At 51.1% G+C, this 20,934-nt stretch overlaps 1 protein-coding gene across 1 annotated transcript in view; it reads left to right on the top strand.

Annotated features, from left to right (window-relative positions):
* Positions 1 to 20,934, top strand: part of grk7a (G protein-coupled receptor kinase 7a) — a 35,875-nt gene that overhangs the window by 8,284 nt on the left and 6,657 nt on the right. Inside the window, exon 3 of the mRNA XM_085989903.1 lies at positions 6,502 to 6,773. Within this exon, the coding sequence (XP_085846029.1) occupies positions 6,502 to 6,773 (272 nt within the window). The remainder of the gene's footprint in view (positions 1 to 6,501; positions 6,774 to 20,934) is intronic.

Raw genomic sequence — 20,934 nt, 5'->3', positions numbered from 1 at the left:
CCTGCAGGCAAGAAATAGAAAGCTTGAGCATGGCTTTAGCGAGGGCGAAGGGCATGGTATGCCTCATTAGCCCGAAGGCAGGCCAGTCGGATTTTACCGACAACCCAAACAGGGAAGTCCCACAGGCAGCTCCCAGAACGACACTGGTTAGGGAACCAGAGGTTTCACGGCCACCACCCATAGCCCCGAGTTTTCAGGAGGTCTGGCAGCAAGGGGGGGGTGGAGGATGAAGCATTAGGGGAGACCCAGCAAGCCCTGGTAGAGAGACCGGGACCAGTGTACCCCCTCCGACAACGAAGGTATGGCCCACCCGCCGATGGCGAGGACCTAGGGGCCATGCAGAACCAGTTTGTAGTGCCGCATGGCACCCAACAGCTCCGGGCCATGGTTAGCCATATCCCTAAGCTTACAGTGAAGGGAGACCCCTCTCTACACTTCCGTGAGATAGAGCAGGCAGCGTGCGTTAATGACTGCGATGAAGCAGAACAAACAAAAATGCTGCTGTTTTCTCTGGGTAGTGACCTCCTCCAAACCTTATCAGATGAGTGCAAAAGGGGGCAGAAGGATTACGAGGAGTTAAGGGATGAGATATTGGAGGCCATGGGACTAAATGACGGGAGTCCGTTCACCCGGGTGGAAAAAACGGTACAGCTCCCCGGGGAGTCCCCACAGGCGTTTGCAGACAGGCTGTGGCCAGTCTACCGGAGCACATGCCCGGGAATGCCAGTGCGGGCATTCCTGAACAGGGATCAATTGGCCCATTGGCTCCGCTGTCTCACGACAAACTGCCTGCCCCAAATTCGAACTCAAGCTGCGGCCTGGTTTTACCCCCGAAGCCCCCAGACCACCGAAGAAACGGTGATCCGCCAGCTCACAGTAGCGTTTAGAAATATCAGGGGTATCGAGACGCCCCAACCCAAGGGGAAAGTCCACGAGGTTAAACCAGGGGCCCAGCATAAAAGGGAATGGCACCAGGAAGGGAATCGTCCCGCCCAGGCTAAGTTAAACTGCTATGGGTGCGGGAAGGACGGCCACTGGTGCAAAGATTGTAAAAACCCCTGGAAGGACACCAAGGGAAAGAATCCCCCCGCCCCAGCCCAAAAGGCAGCGACGGGGGAGGCAGAGACAGGAATTACCCCCGCTGCCATGGAGTCATTTTTTTGAGGCCCTGCGATCTTTTATGGCCAGCCAGGGAAAAATAGCAGCCACTACCGGTGTGGTAGCTCCCTCAACCCCCTCTGACGAAGCCCCGCAATGACTGGAGCCTGCGCAGCCCGTCTACCTATGGAAGAGAAAAACTGCAGAGGGGCTGCAGCCACAGGTCACACAGGCAGGACGAGCAGCCTGCGTGAGGGGAGGAGTTGTCTCGTCCACACGGGAGACTCCCCCATTGTTCTGGGACCCAGAAGGGGAGGAACCGGAGGTCCTAGGTCCTGTCCCTGGTCACAGGAGAGGGGAGGAGCCGGAGGTCCTAGGTCCTGTCCCTGGTCACAGGAGAGGGTGGGAGCCAGCAAGGTTAGGTCCCGCCCCGGTTTTTAGGAAGGAAGCCGAGTCGGAGGACGAAGGTCCCGCCCCCAACTGCGGTGAAGGGGAGGAGCCGGAGGTCTTAGGTCTCGCCCCTGAGTACAGCATCAGAGAGGTGGCGTCTGGGGGCGGAGACTCTCAACCTGGAGTCCCAGGTAGCGGAGAGGTGCCTGCCGCTGACCCAGAGCCTAGGGAGGAGGAGCCCGACCCAGGTTTTGAACCTGGAGAGGAAAACTCCCAGCCACCGGCAGCAGGCAGCGAGGGGTTGCTTGTCCCCAGCTCAGACTTGGGAAGGGAGGAGCCACAGGGGAAAAGCCCCCAGCCAGCGAGGACTGTGACCCACAGCAAGGGTCCGCTCACCAGGGTAGCCCCACCAATAGCACTTCCTAGGAGGTCCCCTCGGACACCCCAGCCTAGGAAGACATGGTCGCTGGCTCCCCAGTTTAAAGGGGCTACCTCCCGTGTTAAAGTTAAGTCGAAAGACAAAGGTCCTCAGCCAGCAGTCGCGGGCTGTGAGGGACCGGAAGTAAAGGTCAGTACAGCCATGCCGCAGGGAGCAGCCTGCAGCAGTCCTGACAGAATTTGAGCTGGCCGCTCGGAGACGGGCGGCGGATGTATATAACTTTAGCAGTTAAGTTTGTAGTTTTAAGTTAGAATGTTTAGGTTAATTATAAGGTGTGGAACCATAGTGTAATTTTAAGATGGAACCGTACCAGTGTTGTCTACGTGAGCCGAGGTCGAGGGACCCGCTCACACTTCACCCGAGCCAGGAAGCCTACAGGGAGCCCGGCTAGATGTTCTTTATCTTTTACAGGGAATTAAAAGGGAATGTTCGGAGGCGTGATCCTGCTCGCCCTGTCTGGGCTGAGCCTCGCGAGAAGGGGTGACACCAAGGACCACCACATCTTTGGATGCTCCGGAAAAACGGCGCCCCTAGCCCACGATGGGAGTGGCCTATGCGAGGCAGATGAAATCGCCTTGTACACTCACGAGGGGAGCTGGCCCGGATGGCTGGGGTCAAATTCGACCCAGTACTCGAGCCAGACCGGTTTTTCATATGGGGAGACCTCCCTCCAGTGCCCGAGGATACGAATTGTCACCCCAAGGATTAGCGTCACCATGGGAAAAGGAATATGTTTGTCATGTAAAGGCAACGTTCCCCTGGATAGGTGGTGGTGGCTTAGAAAATTAAGTAAGGATATGGGAAACCCCAAGGTAGAGTGGGAGAGGTTAGGGAATAACACCCACAGGACCATCACAGGGACCCAGGGAGGGTTAAGTGTGTGCTGGGACAAATGGTGGGAACCAGATCAGGGGATCTATGTCTGTATGTGGGGTTCAGAGAAGGTCTGCCCCACAGGCATTTCCATCATTTTCCGCAGCCAGTGGCAAGGTAACGGGAGGGGGATGGATTGGGAATCGCGCCTGGACGCATGCACGATCCCATACTCCCCAATCTCGGTTAATGCCACTGAATTAGTGGCCCGTCCCCGACGTCACAGACTGTAGCAGAGGGATGCCCCACCACCACCAAGGGACCAGGGAACGGCCTGGTGCTGATACCCACAGACCAGGTGCTGTATCAAGGGGTGCATTACGCGGTGGCCTCGGTGATTTTAAATCTCACAGAGGTGCACTTGCCCGCGTGGTGCCCTGCAGAGACGGCCAAACTATATCAAGCCCTGTTAAAAGAAACGTTTCAAAGGTTTCATGAATTCGATTTTTCGGAGGTCGATAAGACCAAATTATATACGCATAGCCGCGAGGTTGGGGACTGGGTGGGGAGACAAAAGAGGGGTAGTGTTAACGATGTGTTAACGGGTTTTAATACGGGGTCTTCGGTCATTAATAGTTTAGATGACATTGAGCTGCAGTCGCAGATCAACGATTTAAAGGCCCAGTTAAAGAAGGTTTTGACTGATGAGAATAAGGTGGTGGGTTCGGAACTGCACGAAGACCAGGCCATGCTGAGGCCTACCCAGTCCCAGTGGACTGTGGGCGTTCCAACCACGCCATCATAGGGATAGTTGTAAGGATGCCAGTCATGGGCGGGACGGCCCGACCTGCGCCGGTATACAGGGTGGAGAACATTGGAGTCATTCAGGGGGGTGCACACATTCGTTTTACAGCGGTCCCGCCCTACATCATAAAGTGGGAGCATGCTGTGACGGGTACTGACCTCTCGGGGTGCCGTAGCCGGGGATCACACATAATCCTGTGTCCCCAGCACTTGAACGCCTATTCAAATCCACAGTGCGGGTTCAGAGCTGCTGACGCAAAGCCTATAGACTGCACCATGGAAGCCATGGCACAGGGCCATGTCCCCCCACAGGTGGCGTATATAGGTGGGACATACTGCGTCACCACAGCAGCGACCCACTACCAGCACGGTCAGCACAGCTGGTGCGCGGTGAGTGACAGCAGTTTCTGCTTTAAACCCGAGGCAGAAGTTCAAGTGGCACAGTCACGAATTGTCCCCATCCCTGAACCATCCACTGTTCACCTCACTGTGAAAGAAAATTTCACCAACCTCCAAAAGTATGTAGCCCACTTCGGCTACCAGATCCCCTCTCTCCCAGAACACCTCGTTAAACTATTAAAAGCAGTAGTGGTTTCCCAAAAACACTTTTACACGCTGGAACAGAAGACTGTCCAGATAGGGGCCGATATTCTCAGTATTACGACCCCACCCTGGTGGGACATCTTTGAGAATATAGAGGTCCCCTCCTGGATTCGTCTGGCATCGCACATACTAGTAATCTGTCAGCTCGGGATCATCCTCTACCTGGTTTGCGTCCAGTGTAGGAAAAGGAGTCCCGAGGTGGTAATTAGAACACAAAGGGTATGGAAGGACCAGTATGCTCGGGTAGACGGAACACCTGTGTGAGTTCTGTGATGCATCACTTGCGAGTGATGGCAGCCTGTTTCATTATTTTAATAAAGAATGCATAGTATGTGAAACACTGTTTCATCCCAAGTGGTGCAGGCGTATTTGGACCCCTCCATGCTGGGATTGTTGTAATTCAACCTTGTTTTCTATCCGAATGCCTGCCGTACACCGGGGCTCTCTCCAAGTAAGGGAATGTATGTGTCGAGGGATTGGGGATAGGTAATAAAGGGGAGGGTTGTTTGCGGCGGTCAGAAATTTTGCTCACCTTGAATGGACACTTCAAGCAAGTTTAAGTATCCACAGGGGGGACTGAAGGGATTCGCAAAATTTCATATGTTCCCCCCCCGAAGATTAATTGGAGTTATTAAAGAAACCTTGGAGTGACTGTGTTTTAAAAATCCAGGGCCTCTCAAAATGGCTGCGGTCAGACATGGCCAAAGGGCCTGTGGCATCCATATGGATTTTCTGATAGCTTCACAGACTGCATGTTTAATTTGAACAATGCAGTGAGGCAAGCTCAGTTGTATTCACGCCCTGAGGCAGGTTATCAATTGTTTGCCTACACAATCTAAGTTCGGGCGGAGATAGTCCCAGTTGCTTGAGGAACATTCAGAACAATTGAGGAACATTCAGAAAACAATGGAAAGGCAGTTGTGGTACTGATCGGTGCCATCAACGTAAATGGGCCAAAATCAAGGTCCTCTTGTCTTACATTTTCGAGCCCAAATCGGACAATGGAACGGACTGATGAGGCGCGATAATGACCCATTGCCGAGAGGATATAACTGGGGCGGCCCAGCACCTCTCTCTCTCTCTCTCTCTCTTCGCCTCGGCCCAGTGTCCTGTTTGTCTGCTAGCAACCAAGAAGGAAAACCATCTAGAAAGCATCGCAAGCACACTTCGACGGCAGCAGCGGGGCACAAGGGCCAGGCCTTTTCATCTGTTTCACCGGTGAGCATTATCTTTCTGGCCGTCACGAGACAACCTAGCTAGGTGTAAGGGTGGGAGTTAAAGGGGTATTACAAAATTGTGATTTTAGAATTTTTCCCTCGTTGTGTCTGTTTCTTCTCCCGTTAAGTGTAAAACTGTATTGCATCCATAGCGATTTCTTTTATCTTCTGTATAATACTGTTTTTCTTGTAGTGTTAGCTTTTCTAATTAATAAACATTGGTTTTCCTTGCACCAATCCACTGGTCTGTTCGTTTGTCCTTGTTACCACTCGATAAGTCCTGAGCTCAGAATCAGGAAGGGGAAAGCGATTCGCAACCGCACAGCGGGCAGGGCAGCTCAGGAAAACATAACTGGCTGACCTACAATAAGCCCCTGGAACAAAACCCCCTACATTGGACTACTTCACTTTCCACCTTAATGAAGAATTCTACATGTTATGGTCACTCTTCCCTAAAGGACCCCGCACAAGATTATTAATTAACCCCTTCTCATTGCACTATACCCAATCTAGGATAGCCTGTTCCCTAGTTGGCTCCTCAACATACTGGTCTAAAAAACCATCTCGTACACACTCCAGGAATTCATCCTCCACAGTATTATTGCTAATTTGGTTTGGCCAGTCTATATGTAGATTAAAGTCACTCATGATTACTGTAATACCCTCATTACATGCATCTCTAATTTCCTGTTTGATGCCGTCCCCTACATTACCACTACTGTTTGGAGGCCTATAGACAACTCCCACCCATGTTTTCTGTCCCTTGGTGCTTCTTAGCTCCACCCAGACTGATTCTACATCTTGATTTTCTGAGCTTACATTCTTTCTCACTATTGCTCTGATTTCGTCCTTTACTAACAACGCCACCCCACCTCATTTTCCTTTTTGCCTGTCCTTCCTAAATATTGAATATCCTTGGATAATCAGCTCCCAAGCCTTGGTCACCCTGCAGCCATGTCTCCGTAACTGCAATTATATCGTATCCGTTTACATCTATTTGCGCTGTTAATTCGTCTACCTTATTACGAATGCTTCTAGCATTCAGATACAGTGCCTTTAGATTTGTTTTGTTTTAAAAATGTTTAGACATGCTTTTACATTTACTTATGTACTTATAAATGTTTTTTTTTACTGCAGGCTGGAACTAATGGTTATATGGCTCCAGAGATCTTAAAAGAGGAAAAGTACAAATACTCTGTGGATTGGTTTGCTCTGGGATGCAGCATTTACCAAATGATTGCAGGCCGAACACCTTTCAAGGATTATAAAGAAAAGGTCAGTAAAGATGAAGTAAAAAGGAGAACACTGGAAGATGAAGTGAAATATGGGCACCCCAACTTCACAGAAGAGTCAAAAGACATTTGCGGACTGTTTTTGGCAAAGAACTCAGAAGAACGTTTGGGCTGCAGGTAAGGAGCTTGAAATACATAAATCAGTACTGTGCTAGATACTCTGAAATACAATTAAAACTAGAAATGGGGCACATGTCCATTTCCTGTAGCTAGGTGAGTCAGAGTGCTTTCCATTGTGTCCATCTGCAACAATATCATTAATATTGCATAATGTTATTCTTTCCCATTAAAATACTCTTTTGTATGCTAGAGTCACTGATATAATGGAGGGTGTTAGTAACAAAACCTCTTTTTCATATCAGCATTAAGATGTAAAAAATTGCTTAAATACTATCATTTAGAGACGTATTTCACTATGAAGTGAACATTGTAAATTCAAGAATTTAAATCAGTGGCAGCATTTACAGTGTTTGCAAATCAATCTTCCATTTCCCATCCTCTGATCTAATTCATCCATTATTTTTAATTATACATATCGTGCCATAATTTACTGTTTTAATTCACACAATTTTCCTTCATTATCCTTGCCTGAAATTGGAAAATGCGGTGGAACAGTCGGTGATATCGACCACCGCACTCTTGTCTGGACCTCAATCCTTCCCCACCTGCCCCCGCCAGGGTGACCACTCCTTCCCCATAGGAACTGGAGTAGGCCATTCAGCTCTTTGAGCCTGTTTCACCAATCAATTAGATCATCGTTAATATGTACCTCAAATCCATTTACCCATCTTTGATCCATATCCTTGCCTAATAAAAATCTGACAATCTCAAAGTCTTGAAAATTTCAATTGACCCAGCATCCACAGCCTTTTGGGGAGAGAACTCCAAAATTCCGCTACCCTTTGTGTGGAAAACGTACTTCCTGCTTTCACTCCCGAATGGCCTATCTCTAATTTTAAGATTTGTCTGCGTTCCCAAAACAAAAGGAAATGGCTTCTCTGTATCTACCCCAGTGAATCCTTTAATCATTTTAAGCACCTCAATTAGATCATCGTTCAACCTTCTCAACTCAAGGGAATACAAGCCAAGTTTATGGAACCTGACCTCATAATTTAACTCTTTAATCCCTGGTGAATCTGCGCTGTACCATCTCCAAGGCCAATATATCCTTCCTGAGGTGTGGTGCCTAAAACTGAACGCAGTGCTCTGTACAACTGAAGCATAACCAGCTCCCCTTGTATTCCAGTCCCCTTGACATAAAAAGCCATTAGCCTTTTTGACTACTTTTTGTATCTGTGCACTAGCTTTTAGTGATTTGTGTACTTGGACACCCACATCCCTTTCCTCCTCCTCTGTTTCTAGTCTCTTGCCATTAAGAAAATAGTCCCATTTTTCTTTCTCGGATCCAAAACAGCTAACGTCACACTTCCCCACACTGAACTCAATCTGCCACAGTTTTGCCCACTCACTTAATGTGTCTATGTCCCTTTGCAACTTCCTGCTCCCATCTACACAACTTACTATGCCTCTTAATTTAGTGTAATCTGCAAACTTGGATCTACAACTCCCTGGTAAAAAGCTGAGGCCCCAGTACAGATCCCTGGGGAACACCACTTGTCACATCCTGCTAATCAGAGTACATTCTCTTCATCCATAGTCTCTATCTCCTAAGTCCCTCCCAACCCATATCACAAGGTTACCCCCAATTCCATGCAATTTTATTTTTGCCAATAACCTTTTGTGCGGAATATTATCAAATGCCTTCTGGAAGTCCATATAGACAACCTCCATAGACACTCCCCTGCCCACTATGTTAGTCACCCCCACAAAAAATTCAACTAGTTTAGTCAGGCATGATCTACCTTTCACAAATCCATGCTAGCTCTCTTTGATCAGCTCATACTTGTTCCAGTGTTCAGTTACTCTGGCCGCAATTTTCCCAGCCCCGAGTTGGGAAAATCGCAAAAAATGAGCACGGGTTCGGAACCCGCCTCCGCACAATTTTGCCGGAGGCGGATTTGATGGGTGCGATTTGGTCCTGCCTCCATCAGTCGGGACAGGTAGTTAAGACGCTTAAATAGTCATTAAGGGACTCTATAATCCTATTTTGAAAGGCCTTTATTATTTTGCCACATTTTGCATGTGTTGCACGACCCTCCTCACAGCTGCAGCTCCACCATTAAAACAGAGCTTTCATCAGGGAGCAGTTGCAGGTGGCAGAACTTTTGTTCCACGGGTCTTTCAGCACTTTTAGCAGGCCTACCAAAGTCGGAGGTGCTGCAGCTTCTATCTCTCAACTGTGGGACCTCCTTGGAAAACCCTCTCCCCGCTTGGACTGAGCACTTCCCCAACGGAGGTATCTGCCAGCAGAATGGGGACCATTTATTTCCTTTCATCATGGACCTCCGATTCGGATGAGGAGCAGCCACGGCAGCAGCAGAGCCAGGCAGCTCAGCAGCAGGAGCGCCAACCTCCTGCTCACCCACCTGATGCTGCACAGGGCAGAAGGCGCCAGTGCATGGCAGCACGTCACTGCAGGAGATACCCCCCTCTCAGGGTTTACAGACAAGAGGATGAGCTACCTCAACATGAGTGAGCAGCAGTGCCAAAGGAGGCTGAAAATTTCACGAGAGGTTGTTGGGGACATCTGCGCACTGCTGCACCAACACCTGGAGCCCAGAGGAGTGAGTGGACATCCCTTACCAGTGGCTGTCAAAGTCACCACCACACTCAACTTTTTTGCCTCAGGCTCCTTCCAGGGATCATCAGCAGCATCTCCCAGTTGGCCGCCCACAGTTGCATCACGCAGGTTACCGATGCCCATTTCACAAAGGCACACAATTACATCCACTTCTCAAGTGATCAAGCAAGTGTAACTGCGCGTTCAGTTGGCTTTGCAAATATGGCAGGCTTGCCAATGGTACAGGGCGTCATAGACTGCACACGTGGCCCTTATGGCACCCCATCACAACCCAGCTATCTTTGTCAACTGCAAGGGCTTCCACTCCCTCAACATACAGCTGGTGTGTAACCACAAGGAGGAGATTTTGCATTTTTGCGCCAAGTTCTGTGGTAGTTGCCATGATTCATTCATCCTGTGGAACTCTAGTGTTCCTCCGCTCTTCAATCCGCCAGACCAACTTAACAGATGGCTCCTTGGTGACAAGGGCTACCCCCTGAAGAAGTGGCTAATGACGCCGATCAGGAGGCCAGCTAACGAGGCTGAGGAGCACTACAACGCCAGCCACATTTTGACCAGGTCCATCATCGAGCAAACCATTGGATTGCTGAAGATGCGATTCCGATGCCTTGACAGATCAGGTGGAGCCCTGCAGTATTTAGCAGCCAAGGTCTCCAGAATGGTAGTGGTCTGCTGTACACTGCACAACATGGCACAACATCGTGGCTTGCAGCTTCCTGATGAGCAAGTGGCTCAGTTCATAGCCTCCTCAGATGAGGATGCGGCGGACCGAGCGGCGGCACATCTACCAGCAGCAGCGGCAGCATGCGAGCACATGGCTGCCCGTGATGCAAGGGATGCACTCATCCTGGCCAGATTCGTATAGGTTGCCCATTGTGGCAAATGTGCTTGGCTCCTTCTTAACACATGATAGACAATGGACATGACTCTCTGGCCTCCTTTCACTCTGACCACCAACCTGACCACGCAAGTGTTACGGAGCCCGCAATGTGGAGCTGCTTAATCCAAAATAACAGATGCCATCACGCCAACAGTTTGCCATCACCTAATTTTAATACATTCACACAGGGATGGCATTTCATCAATAAACAGACACAATCACCCAAGTGCCTACCCCTGTGACTAATGGTGCTTTATTTTTCTATTACGTATGCTCCCCCTGTGGTTCACTTTCATGCTGCTCCTGCTTCGACACCTTTGGCGGGCGTCCTCTGAGTTTCCGAGCATGTGAGGGCTCACCAAACATCTGCTCATCCTGTGGCAGTGCAGGGGCTGAGACGCCCATCTCAGTTGGGTGCGGACTCTGATGGGGCTCTGACTGAGGGCTACGTAGTGGCATGTAAGTGTGAACGCTTGGAGAGGAGCCACCACTTCCTTGTTCTCTGCCACCTCTCATGGGTCAGGTACACCTCAGCGCTTACAAGTGGCTTGAGAGCACCTTGCTGCACATCAGGGGGGCCATGGGGACCAGTATCTGCATTGACAGTCCTACTCTGGCGAATTAGGTCCTCCATCACCGTAGCCATCCTCTCCTCTACCATAGACACCCTTTCCAGAGAGGTAGTCATCGTAACCATGGAGGTAGCCATCCTTTCCGTGGTGGTGCGTCGATGCGCCATTGCCTCCACAAAGGCACTGCTCATGTTAGAGTTGGACTCCTCCATCCTCTCCATACTTGCAGTGACCCTGGAGAGAAAACCTGTCAGAGACTCCTGCACCTGCTCCTGGAGTTCCAGCACCGCTCGCCTTCTGGATGGACCCAGAGGCACAGGATCCACATGCAGCGGAGCAAGGCTAGGAGAGTCCTGCGACCTCCGATGAGAACTCTCCACTGCTGTCCCTGTCTCCACCACCTGCTGATGCTCACCTGTGAGATGTGATACACACGCTGACAACACTACTCTATGTCCCGAAGGGCCCACCGAGGTGTGCGTATCTGCACTGGTGCTGGGTGCGCTTACATCTGCTGATGCTGCGTCCTCAGAGGTTGCAGGTTCTCCTGAGGAGTCTTGCTGCTCAGCCTCTTCCTCGTCGACAGTGGGGGGAGGGCTCTGTGGATAGTCCTGTGGGGGAGTAAAGGCATGGGTTAGACATTTCACGGAAGTGTGGTATGCACATGCAATAGTGCAGATGCTCAAGTGGCATTCTAATAATGTACACCAGCAGCCATTTCAGTCACTCAGTGTAAATGAGAGAGATGCAAAACTATTCTGTCACCAGCTTGGTCTGCATCGCCCGTCTGTCCGTCCCCCACTTCCACCTCCACGCCGGCGATGTCCAGGGCTGCCTCTTCAGCCTGGGTGAGAAGGGCTAGGGAAGGTGGCGCTCCTCCTGTCTTCGCCCTTTCCCTTCTATTGTGGGCTCTCTTTTCCTGCAGTGAGGGAGACAAGTGGAGTTCATGTGAGAATGATGGAGTGAGTGTAGAGAGTCCAGAGCATAGATGCTTAGAAGGAGACAAAGATGGAGTGAGGTTCCATGTCCAAGGGCCCTCCCTGTGCGTTGTTAGTCGTTGTCATTGCATAACATTGAAAGGAAGTGTGAGGGCAGCATAGTCAAATAGTGAAGTGATTGGGTTCATGGAGTGAGAGGGATGGTGAAGGGTGCAAGGGTTGTAAGGGTAAAGCGGGATGTGGAGGAGGAGGTTGACAATGCAGAGTGCTGGTGATGAGAGAAGGGGAGCAGAAGGAGGGTCAAGCTGAAGGTATACTCACTTTGCCTGATCTTACAAGGTCATTGAACCTTTTACGGCACTGCAGCCATGTCCTGCTGCACACAGATCTGGATGTTATATCCCTTGCCAGCTGGACCACACAGCCTTCGTTTCTTTGGGAGGCCTCTTCCTCCCAGATGAGGGGAAGAGCATCTCCCCGCTAGCTCTCGCCCCCTCAACCAGGATACCCCTCATCTGAGAACCTCGGGGAGGCCCTTGCCTTGGAGCTGGCCATTCTTCAGTGAAATAAAAGTTTGGAGGTGGTGCAGCATCGACCAAAAACCAGTGGAATAAGCCAAGGCAGCAAGCAGTCCTTAAATGAAGCTGGATAAGTGACATCAGCAGAGGCGAGTTTCAGTCCCAAAAGACTAATTGGCCCAGGGGAACCCACACCTCTGAAATTAACTGGCCAATTAGGGGAAAATTGCAAATTTTCCCACCTCACAGTGGAGGCGGGTTTGGAACCCACCCAAACTGAAACCCGCCTCCAATGGGAAAATCGCCCCCTCTGTCTCTGACGATAAGTTTCCAGTAACTTCCCTACAAGTTTTTTTTAAATTCTTTCTTGCGATGTGGGCATTATTGACAAAGCCAGCATTTATTGCCCATCCTTAGTTGCCCTTGAGAGGGTGGTAGTGGACCTACTTCTTGAACCACAACAGTCCATGTGATGAAGGTACTCCCACAATGCTGTTAAACAGGTAGTTCCAGAATTTTGGCCCATTGACAATGAAGGAATGAGTGACGTTAAACGGACAGGTCTTTAGTTTCCTGGCTTCTCCCTCCCTCCTTACTTAAACAATGAAGTGACATTTTTAATTTTCCCATCCAAACACACAATTCCCTAATCTAAAGCTTTGGAAAATTATAATTAACACATCTGCAATTTTCCCATCTGTTTCTTTTAATACACTAGGTTGGAAACCATCAAGTCCTAGAAATCTGTCCATCTTAAGTCCCATTATTTTCTCCATTACCATTTTCTTACTTATATTAAGTTCAATAAGTTCATCCCCTTGACTTACTTTTAGGTTCTGTAGTACCGCTGGTATTTGGTCCTCTTCCTCTATTGTGAAAACAGATGCAATGGGCTGGATTTTAATTCAGGGGTGGGTTGGGGTTGTGTAATCCGCATTTCGTGTTATCCACACGAATCTAAATCGAGGTGGGAGATTGATGCGATTTTAACTTAATTGGCCAATTGATTTCCAGTGTGTGGGAACCCATGGCAAATGAGTTTTTCAGTCTGAAAGTCACCTCCGATGACGCATGCTGCTGCATTTAAGGTCTACAACAAGCTTTGCTTCTTCTGCAGACTGCCAACCTTTTGGCCTTTCATGCTACAGGGACCTGGAGGCAGAATGGCCAGTGAAAGACCTAGATCTGCTCCAAGGTTTGACGACATTGCCCTGCAGGCTTTAGTTGAGGGAGCAAGAGCTCATAAAGAGGTGCTCTTCCATTCTTCAGGGAGGAAGAAGCCTCCCCAGCAGACCAAGGCTGTGTGGCTGCAAGTGGCAGAGGAGGTCAACTCATTATCAGTAACCCGCAGAACCTGGATTCAGTGCAGGAAGAGATTTCATGACTTTCTGCGCACTGGAAAAGTGAGTATGAATTTCCCATCACCCTCAATCTGATCCCCATTGCCTTTCCTCACCAGCACTCAGCTTTAGCAATCTCTTCCTCCACATCTCACTTGACACTGACATCCATGCACCCTTACCCATTCCCTCTCTCTCTATAGTCACATTCACCTAACTATTTGACTAGGAAAACAACTGACAACACACAGGGAGGGCCCTTGGTCTTGCCACCTCACTCCAACTTTGTCTCCTAAGTATCTATACTATGGAATCTCTACACTCACTCCTTCATTCTCACTTAACCTCCACTTGTCTCCCTCATTGCAGGGAAAGAGAGCTCACAATAAGCGAGAAAGAGCGAGGACAGGAGGAGCGCCACCCTCAGTACCCCACCTCACCCCCTGGGAGGAGGCGGTCCTGGAGATCGTAGGAGTGGAGGAAGGAAGATGCGCAAGTGGGAGACGGACAGACGGGTGCATCACAGCAAGCTGGTGACAGAATAGTTTTCCATCTCTCTCATTGACATTGCATGAGTCGCTGACAATGATTCTGAAGCTCTAACAGATGGACTTATGATCATCTGCAATATGCAATGTGCATGTAACCTTGGCATCACATCTCTGACTCTTTCCTTTCCTCCCCCACAGGACCATCGCAAGCACCCGTTCCCACTAGCCAGGGGGAAGAGCATGAGCCTCAAGACTCCTCAGAGGAAGCTGCAACCTCTGAGGGCGCAGCGTCAGCAGAATTCAGTGCACCCAGCACCAGCGCAGACACTCACACCTCGGTGGGACCTTCGGAACATATATTGTTGTCACCTGGTGTATCACAGCTCACAAGTGAGCATCAGCAGATTGTGGAGACAGGGACAGCATTGGAGAGTCCTCGTCAGAGGGCGCAGGACTCTGCCAGCTCGGCTCAGCTGCATGTCGACCCTCTACCTCTGGGTCCATTCATAAGATCAGCGGTGCTGGAACTCCAGGAACAGATGCAGGAGACTCTGGCAGGTTTTGTCTCCAGGGTCGCTGCGAGTGTGGAGCGAATGGAGGAGTCCATAGTGAACATGAGCAGAGCCTTTGTGCAGTCATTGGTGCATGAACACATCACCATGGAAAGGATGACAACCTCCATGGAGGTGATAAGTCACCAGAGTGCAGAAAACATGGTGAGTGTTCAGAATAGAATGACATCTCTGGAGAAGCGATGGTCATCTATTGAACAGAGAAACCAAACCTTCATGGGAGTCCTTCTGAGTAGGGCTGCCAGTGCAGATACGGGTCCCCATGATCCCCCCTGATGTGCAGCAAGGTGTTCTCAAGCCACTTGCAAGCGCTGAGGGGGACCTGACCCATGAGAGGGAAGTTGGTGACAGACATCAGGGAAGTTGCTGACAGACATCAAGGAAGTGGGGGCTCCTCTCCAAGCGCTCACACTTCCATGCCACTACAGAGCCCTCAGTAAGATCCCCACCAGAGTTCACACCCAACTGAGATCGGCGTCTCACCCCCTGCACAGCTGCAGGAGCAGCGGACTGTTGACGAGCCCTCACAGGTTCGCAACCCCAGAGGACGTCCGCCAAAGGTGTCGAGACAGGAGCAGCAGGAAAGTGAGCAAGGGGCCTCCACATCTGCTGAAGCCACAGGGGAAGCATCACGTAGGAGCACGCGTAAGAGAAAGATACTGCACAAATAGTCACAAGGGTAGTCACTTGGGTGAAATTTGATGTTTTCTGTGAAAAAGCCATCAGATGTATAATGTAAATAAAAAATCTGATGGCTACTGCTGTAGTTGTGGCGTGTGTCATTTTGCGAATGGGACTTTCACATTGAGGGCTTAGGATTACTTGCAATTGTCAGTATGGTGGTCAAATTGCTAGGAATCCGCTGGTCCTTGACCATTGTCGATGCTCAGGTAAGAAGCTGCGAGGCAAAAGTGCTTGATTGGCTAGGCTAAGCAAATCTGGCCAAGATGAGTGCGTTCCTTGCATCCCGGGCAGCAATGTGGTCGCGTGCTGGCGCCTTCTGGCCTGGTGCCTTCTGGCCTGTGCAGCTTCAGGTGGGTGAGCAGCAGCTTGGCGCACCTGCTGTTGCTGCTGCTGTTGGTGGTGCTGTTGTTCATGGTTCTGTTGGTGCCGCGGCTGGTCTTTGTCCGAATCTGATGTCCAGGAGGAAAGGAAATAAATGGTTCCCATGCTTCTGGTATATGCCTCAGTTGAGGAAGCGCTCAGTGAAGGTGGCGAGGGGGGTTTCCCAGGAGGTCACACTGGAGATGGGTGTCAGGCTCCAAACTTCCACAGCTGTGGTTATGCCTTCTAAAAGTTCCCCCAGACCTGAGACTACAAAGTCCTGCCACCTGCAAATGATGGCTGATCAAATCTCCTCTTTAATGGTTGACCTGCAGCTGATAGTCAGCAATCCAACTGTGCTCCCGCTAGGTTTCACCGTCGTGTTTCAGAACAGGCGTGTTTCATGTGGGAAAAGGGATAAAATCGCAAAGGCCTTTCAAAATGGCATTATAGAGCCAGTTTAGTGCTTGTTAAGGGCCTTAACGGCCTATCCCGCCTCTTGGAGGTGGGACGGAGACGGGACCACTAGACACAAAAATTATTTTAAATTGCTTGGAGGTGGGATGGAGGCGGGGTTGGGTCCGCCCGCCAGTTTATGCAATTTTAACCCCCCACACGCCTCCAATCCCGCCTCCATGGCCCAATGAAAATCCAGCCCAATGTATTCATTTAACAAGACTACCATTTCCTTATTATCAATTTAACCCAGCTTGGCAGGGGGATGGGAACCTGAGAATAGATTCATAGAATCATAGAAGTTCACAGCACAGAAGGAGGCCATTTGGCCCATCGTGTCTGTGCTGGCCGAAAAAGAGCTATCCAGCCTAATCCCACTTTCCAGTTCTTGGTCGTAACACTGCAGGTTACATCTATCTATCTATATCTATCTATCTATATATATAAAGGAATCGATCTGTCTGTCTATCTGTTTGTCCTTCTGTCTGTCTGTCCTCACGTGTGCGTCTGTCCGGCTGTGCGCTCGAAAGTTATAGAGCGTACCTACGCGCGCGTTACCTCCGAAGAAAGCTTACGCTTCCGGGACGGTCATAAGCATATTTACTTTTCGGTCGGACGCAAATTGTTCGCGCCTTATGCAAAAAACCTTCAAAATTAAACTCATTATCTGCTACTTAGCATTGATTGACTGACGTCAAGGTTCGACCAATCCTGTGCCGTCACGATTGACCAATCCTACAGTACAGTCCCCTGATGGTTGGCCAATCGGTGTGTGTGTGTGGGCGGGACTAATCGTTTTCATCTCAGGGATGTGGCAGCCATTGCCTCAAGCTAAAAACACCATTTACTTCCAGCTCAAAATCTGCTGATGCAGCTTCGAAAACGTTAGTATCTCTTATGTTATTTTTAAAAGATTTACCAAAAACATTTTATAAGTACTTTCACTTTCATCTTTCAAGGTATTAAAAGGTAGAAATGTTGCCCGGCAGCAGATTGAGAGAGGGACACAGAGACAGGGCCCAAAAGCCTGGACTTGATTTAAAATGTTGCCCGGCAGCAGATTCACAGAGGGACACAGAGAGGCCCCAAAGCCTGGGACTCGATTTAAACTGCCTGGCCCAAAACAGCCAGAGACAGGGCCCAAAAGCCTGGGACTCGATTTAAAATGTTGCCCGGCACCAGATTCACAGAGGGACACAGAGAGGCCCCAAAGCCTGGGACTCGATTTAAACCGCCCGGCCCAAAACAGCCCTGGCAAAGCTGGGCTCCCCCAGCTAGTCTATATTTAAAGCGGTACTTCTGTCTGTCTGTCCTTCCATCTGTCTGTCTGTCCGGCTATACACTCTCAAAGTTATAGAGCGTACCTACATGTGCGTTACATCAAAAGAAAGCTTACGATTCCGGAACGGTCATAAGCGAATTTACTTTTCCGTCGGACAAAAATTGCGCTCACAGTATCCAAAAAACGTTCAACATTCTGCTCATTATTCAAAATTCCGCTCATTATCCGCTCATTAGCATCGAGTGATGTGAAGGTCGACAAATCGTACGGTCGAGCGACCCGACGGTCGACCAATCGCTGCGTCACGGGGGCGGGTTCCTTGCGTGTGCGGGCGGGCCATCCTACAGTTGAGTGACGTGACGATTGACCAATCCTACAGTTCAGTGACCTGATGGTTGACCAATTGGTGCGTCACATTGCGTGTGTGGGCGGGCCTAATCATTCTGACCCGAGCTGAGCTACCGCCATCTTGATTCGTCCCTTGATTTTTTCCCCCCAGTTTATCTGTGTGTGGAGGGCATTTTATCCACCACAAATTTGGTACTTAAGAACCCAACTAACTCATTATATAATTTGTGTGTAATAAATGAGTCCATTATCTGTTTGATTTCTCCAGGTCTGCTGCCTGCAGGCCTCAGGCCTTGAAGCCGGGGCCTCTCCTTGCCAGCCATGCCCGAGCTATGCACCGGCCGTCCCGCTGGGCCCGATTACGAACCAGCAGCCAGCCATCTTGGTAAAGGCTGGCCGGGCTCACCAAGTTGCTCGCGTTTGATTCGCGCTCGCGCTGCACGGCGCACCTCCACACAGGGCCCACAGAGCGCGGGCAGAGGGAAGCTAGAGGGGGGCGGGGCTTGGGAGGGGAGGGGAAGGGGGTAGCGGGAAGGGGGAGCGGAGAGGGTTACCTCGGCAACCGGGCCTGGCCAGCCGCAATCGGCCGTCTCAAGCCACCTCAGGCTCGGCCTGGGTAGGGGCGAGGCTCGGGGAAGGGAGGGCGGTGCTCGGGCTGACGGGGCACTGTGCTCGGCTGGGCCATGTCAGTGCGTGGGGCGGCACGGAGCTCCGCGGAGCCATTGCCGACGCTGGCCTAGGGTGCTTTGTGGCCTGTGGCCGAACGGCGGCTCCGGAGCTCGGGCTGACCGGGGCGCTGCGCTAGGCTGGGCCATGTCAGTGCGGGTGCCCCAGGCCCCGGGGCCTAGCCTTCTCCAAGCGCAACTCTCAACACTGGCAGAGGGGAGCGGGTATGCTGGCTCGCCCCCTCCCCCTTACTCCCTCCCCCCCCCAGTCGCTCTCTCTTCCCCCCAGTCACGCTCTCTCTTCCCCCCCAGTCGCTCGCTCTCTTCCCCCAGTCGCGCTCTTCCCCAGTCGCTCTCTCTCTTCCCCCCCCAGTCGCTCTCTCTTCCCCCCCAGTCGCTCTCTCTTCCCCCCCCAGTCGCTCTCTCTCTTCCCCCCCAGTCGCTCTCTCTCTTCCCCCCAGTCGCTCTCTCTCTTCCCCCCAGTCGCTCTCTCTCTTCCCCCCCAGTCGCTCTCTCTCTTCCCCCCAGTCGCTCTCTCTCTCCCCCCAGTCGCTCTCTCTCTTCCCCCCCAGTCGCTCTCTCTCTTCCCCCCCAGTCGCTCTCTCTCTTCCCCCCCAGTCGCTCTCTCTCTTCCCCCCCAGTCGCTCTCTCTCTTCCCCCCCAGTCGCTCTCTCTCTTCCCCCCAGTCGCTCTCTCTCTTCCCCCCAGTCGCTCTCATCTTCCCCCCCAGTCGCTCTCTCTCTCCCCCCCCAGTCGCTCTCTCTCTTCCCCCCAGGTCGCTCTCTCTCTTCCCCCCCAGTCGCTCTCTCTCTTCCCCCCCAGTCGCTCTCTCTCTTCCCCCAGTCGCTCTCTTCTTCCCCCCAGTCGCTCTCTCTCTTCCCCCCCCAGTCGCTCTCTCTCTTCCCCCCCAGTCGCCTCTCTCTTCCCCCCCAGTCGCTCTCTCTCTTCCCCCCAGTCGCTCTCTCTCTTCCCCCCCAGTCGCTCTCTCTCTTCCCCCCCAGTCGCTCTCTCTCTTCCCCCCCAGTCGCTCTCTCTTCCCCCCCCCAGTCGCTCTCTCTCTTCCCCCCCCAGTCGCTCTCTCTCTTCCCCCCCCCGTCGCTCTCTCTCTTCCCCCCCCCGTCGCTCTCTCTCTTCCCCCCCCAGTCGCTCTCTCTCTTCCCCCCCCCAGTCGCTCTCTCTCTTCCCCCCCAGTCGCTCTCTCTCTTCCCCCCCAGTCGCTCTCTCTCTTCCCCCCCCAGTCGCTCTCCTCTCTTCCCCCCCCCAGTTGCTCTCTCTCTTCCCCCCCCCCAGTTGCTCTCATCTCTTCCCCCCCAGTCGCTCTCTCTCTTCCCCCCCCAGTCGCTCTCTCTCTTCCCCCCCCCCCCAGTCGCTCTCTCTCTTCCCCCCCCCAGTCGCTCTCTCTCTTCCCCCCCCAGTCGCTCTCTCTCTTCCCCCCCAGTCGCTCTCTCTCTTCCCCCCCAGTCGCTCTCTCTCTTCCCCCCAGTCGCTCTCTCTCTCTCTTCCAACAACAACATGCCCTCAAAAATCCCTCGGCACCGCCGGGCACTTCAGCTAGTCTCTATATATAAAGCGGTACTTCTGTCCTTCTGTCTGTCCGGCTATACAATCGAAAGTTATAGAGCGTACCTACACGCGTGTTACGTCGAAAGAAAGCTTACGATTCCGGAACGGTCATAAGCGTATTTACTTTTTGGTCGGACAAAAATTGTTCGCACATTATACAAAAAACCTTCAAAATTCCACTCATTAGCATTGACTGACGTCAAGGTCGACCAATCCTCTGCCGTGATGATTGACCAATCCTACAGTTCAGTCACCTGATGGTTGACCAATCGGTGTGTGTGTGGGCGGGACTAATCGTTTTCATCTCAGCGATCTGTCAGCCATTATACAGCAGCCAGGGCAGCTAACAACTTTGCTAATCCAGGTCAGTTTCTTTTTAAAAAAATAATAAGATTTACCAAAAATGTTTTATAAGTACTTTAACTTTCCATCTTTGAAGGTATTAAAGCTAGAAATATTTAGGTTAAAAAACAGTGCAAAATGGGCCCTAGGCTTCTCCAACTGCCAACAGCCCAAATCCAGTCCCAGGCTCCCGGCCCACACATCCACCAGGCCCAAAAAAGCCCTGGAAACTGCCGACAACCCAAATCCAGTCCCAGGCTCCCAGCCCACACATCCACCAGCCCCAAAATTGCCCTGCAACGCGGGGCTCCCTGCTAGTATATATAAAGTGGTTTGTCTCTCTGTCTGTTTGTCTGTCTGTCCGGCTATACAATCAAAAGTTATAGAGCGTACCTACACACATGTTATATCGAAAGAAAGCTTATCATTAGGGGAGTCTAATAGGCATATTTACTTTTTGGTCAGACAAAAATTGTTCAGACAGTATACAAAAAAGTTTCAAAAACTACAACATTCCGCTCATTAGTGTTGAGTGACGTGATGGTTGACCAATCGTACAGGGGATT

Source organism: Somniosus microcephalus, chromosome 6, assembly GCF_052327205.1.
Source record: "Somniosus microcephalus isolate GS21.2 chromosome 6, FLI_Smic_1.0, whole genome shotgun sequence".
NCBI lineage: Eukaryota > Metazoa > Chordata > Chondrichthyes > Squaliformes > Somniosidae > Somniosus > Somniosus microcephalus.
This window is presented reverse-complemented; position numbering and strand designations above follow the sequence as displayed.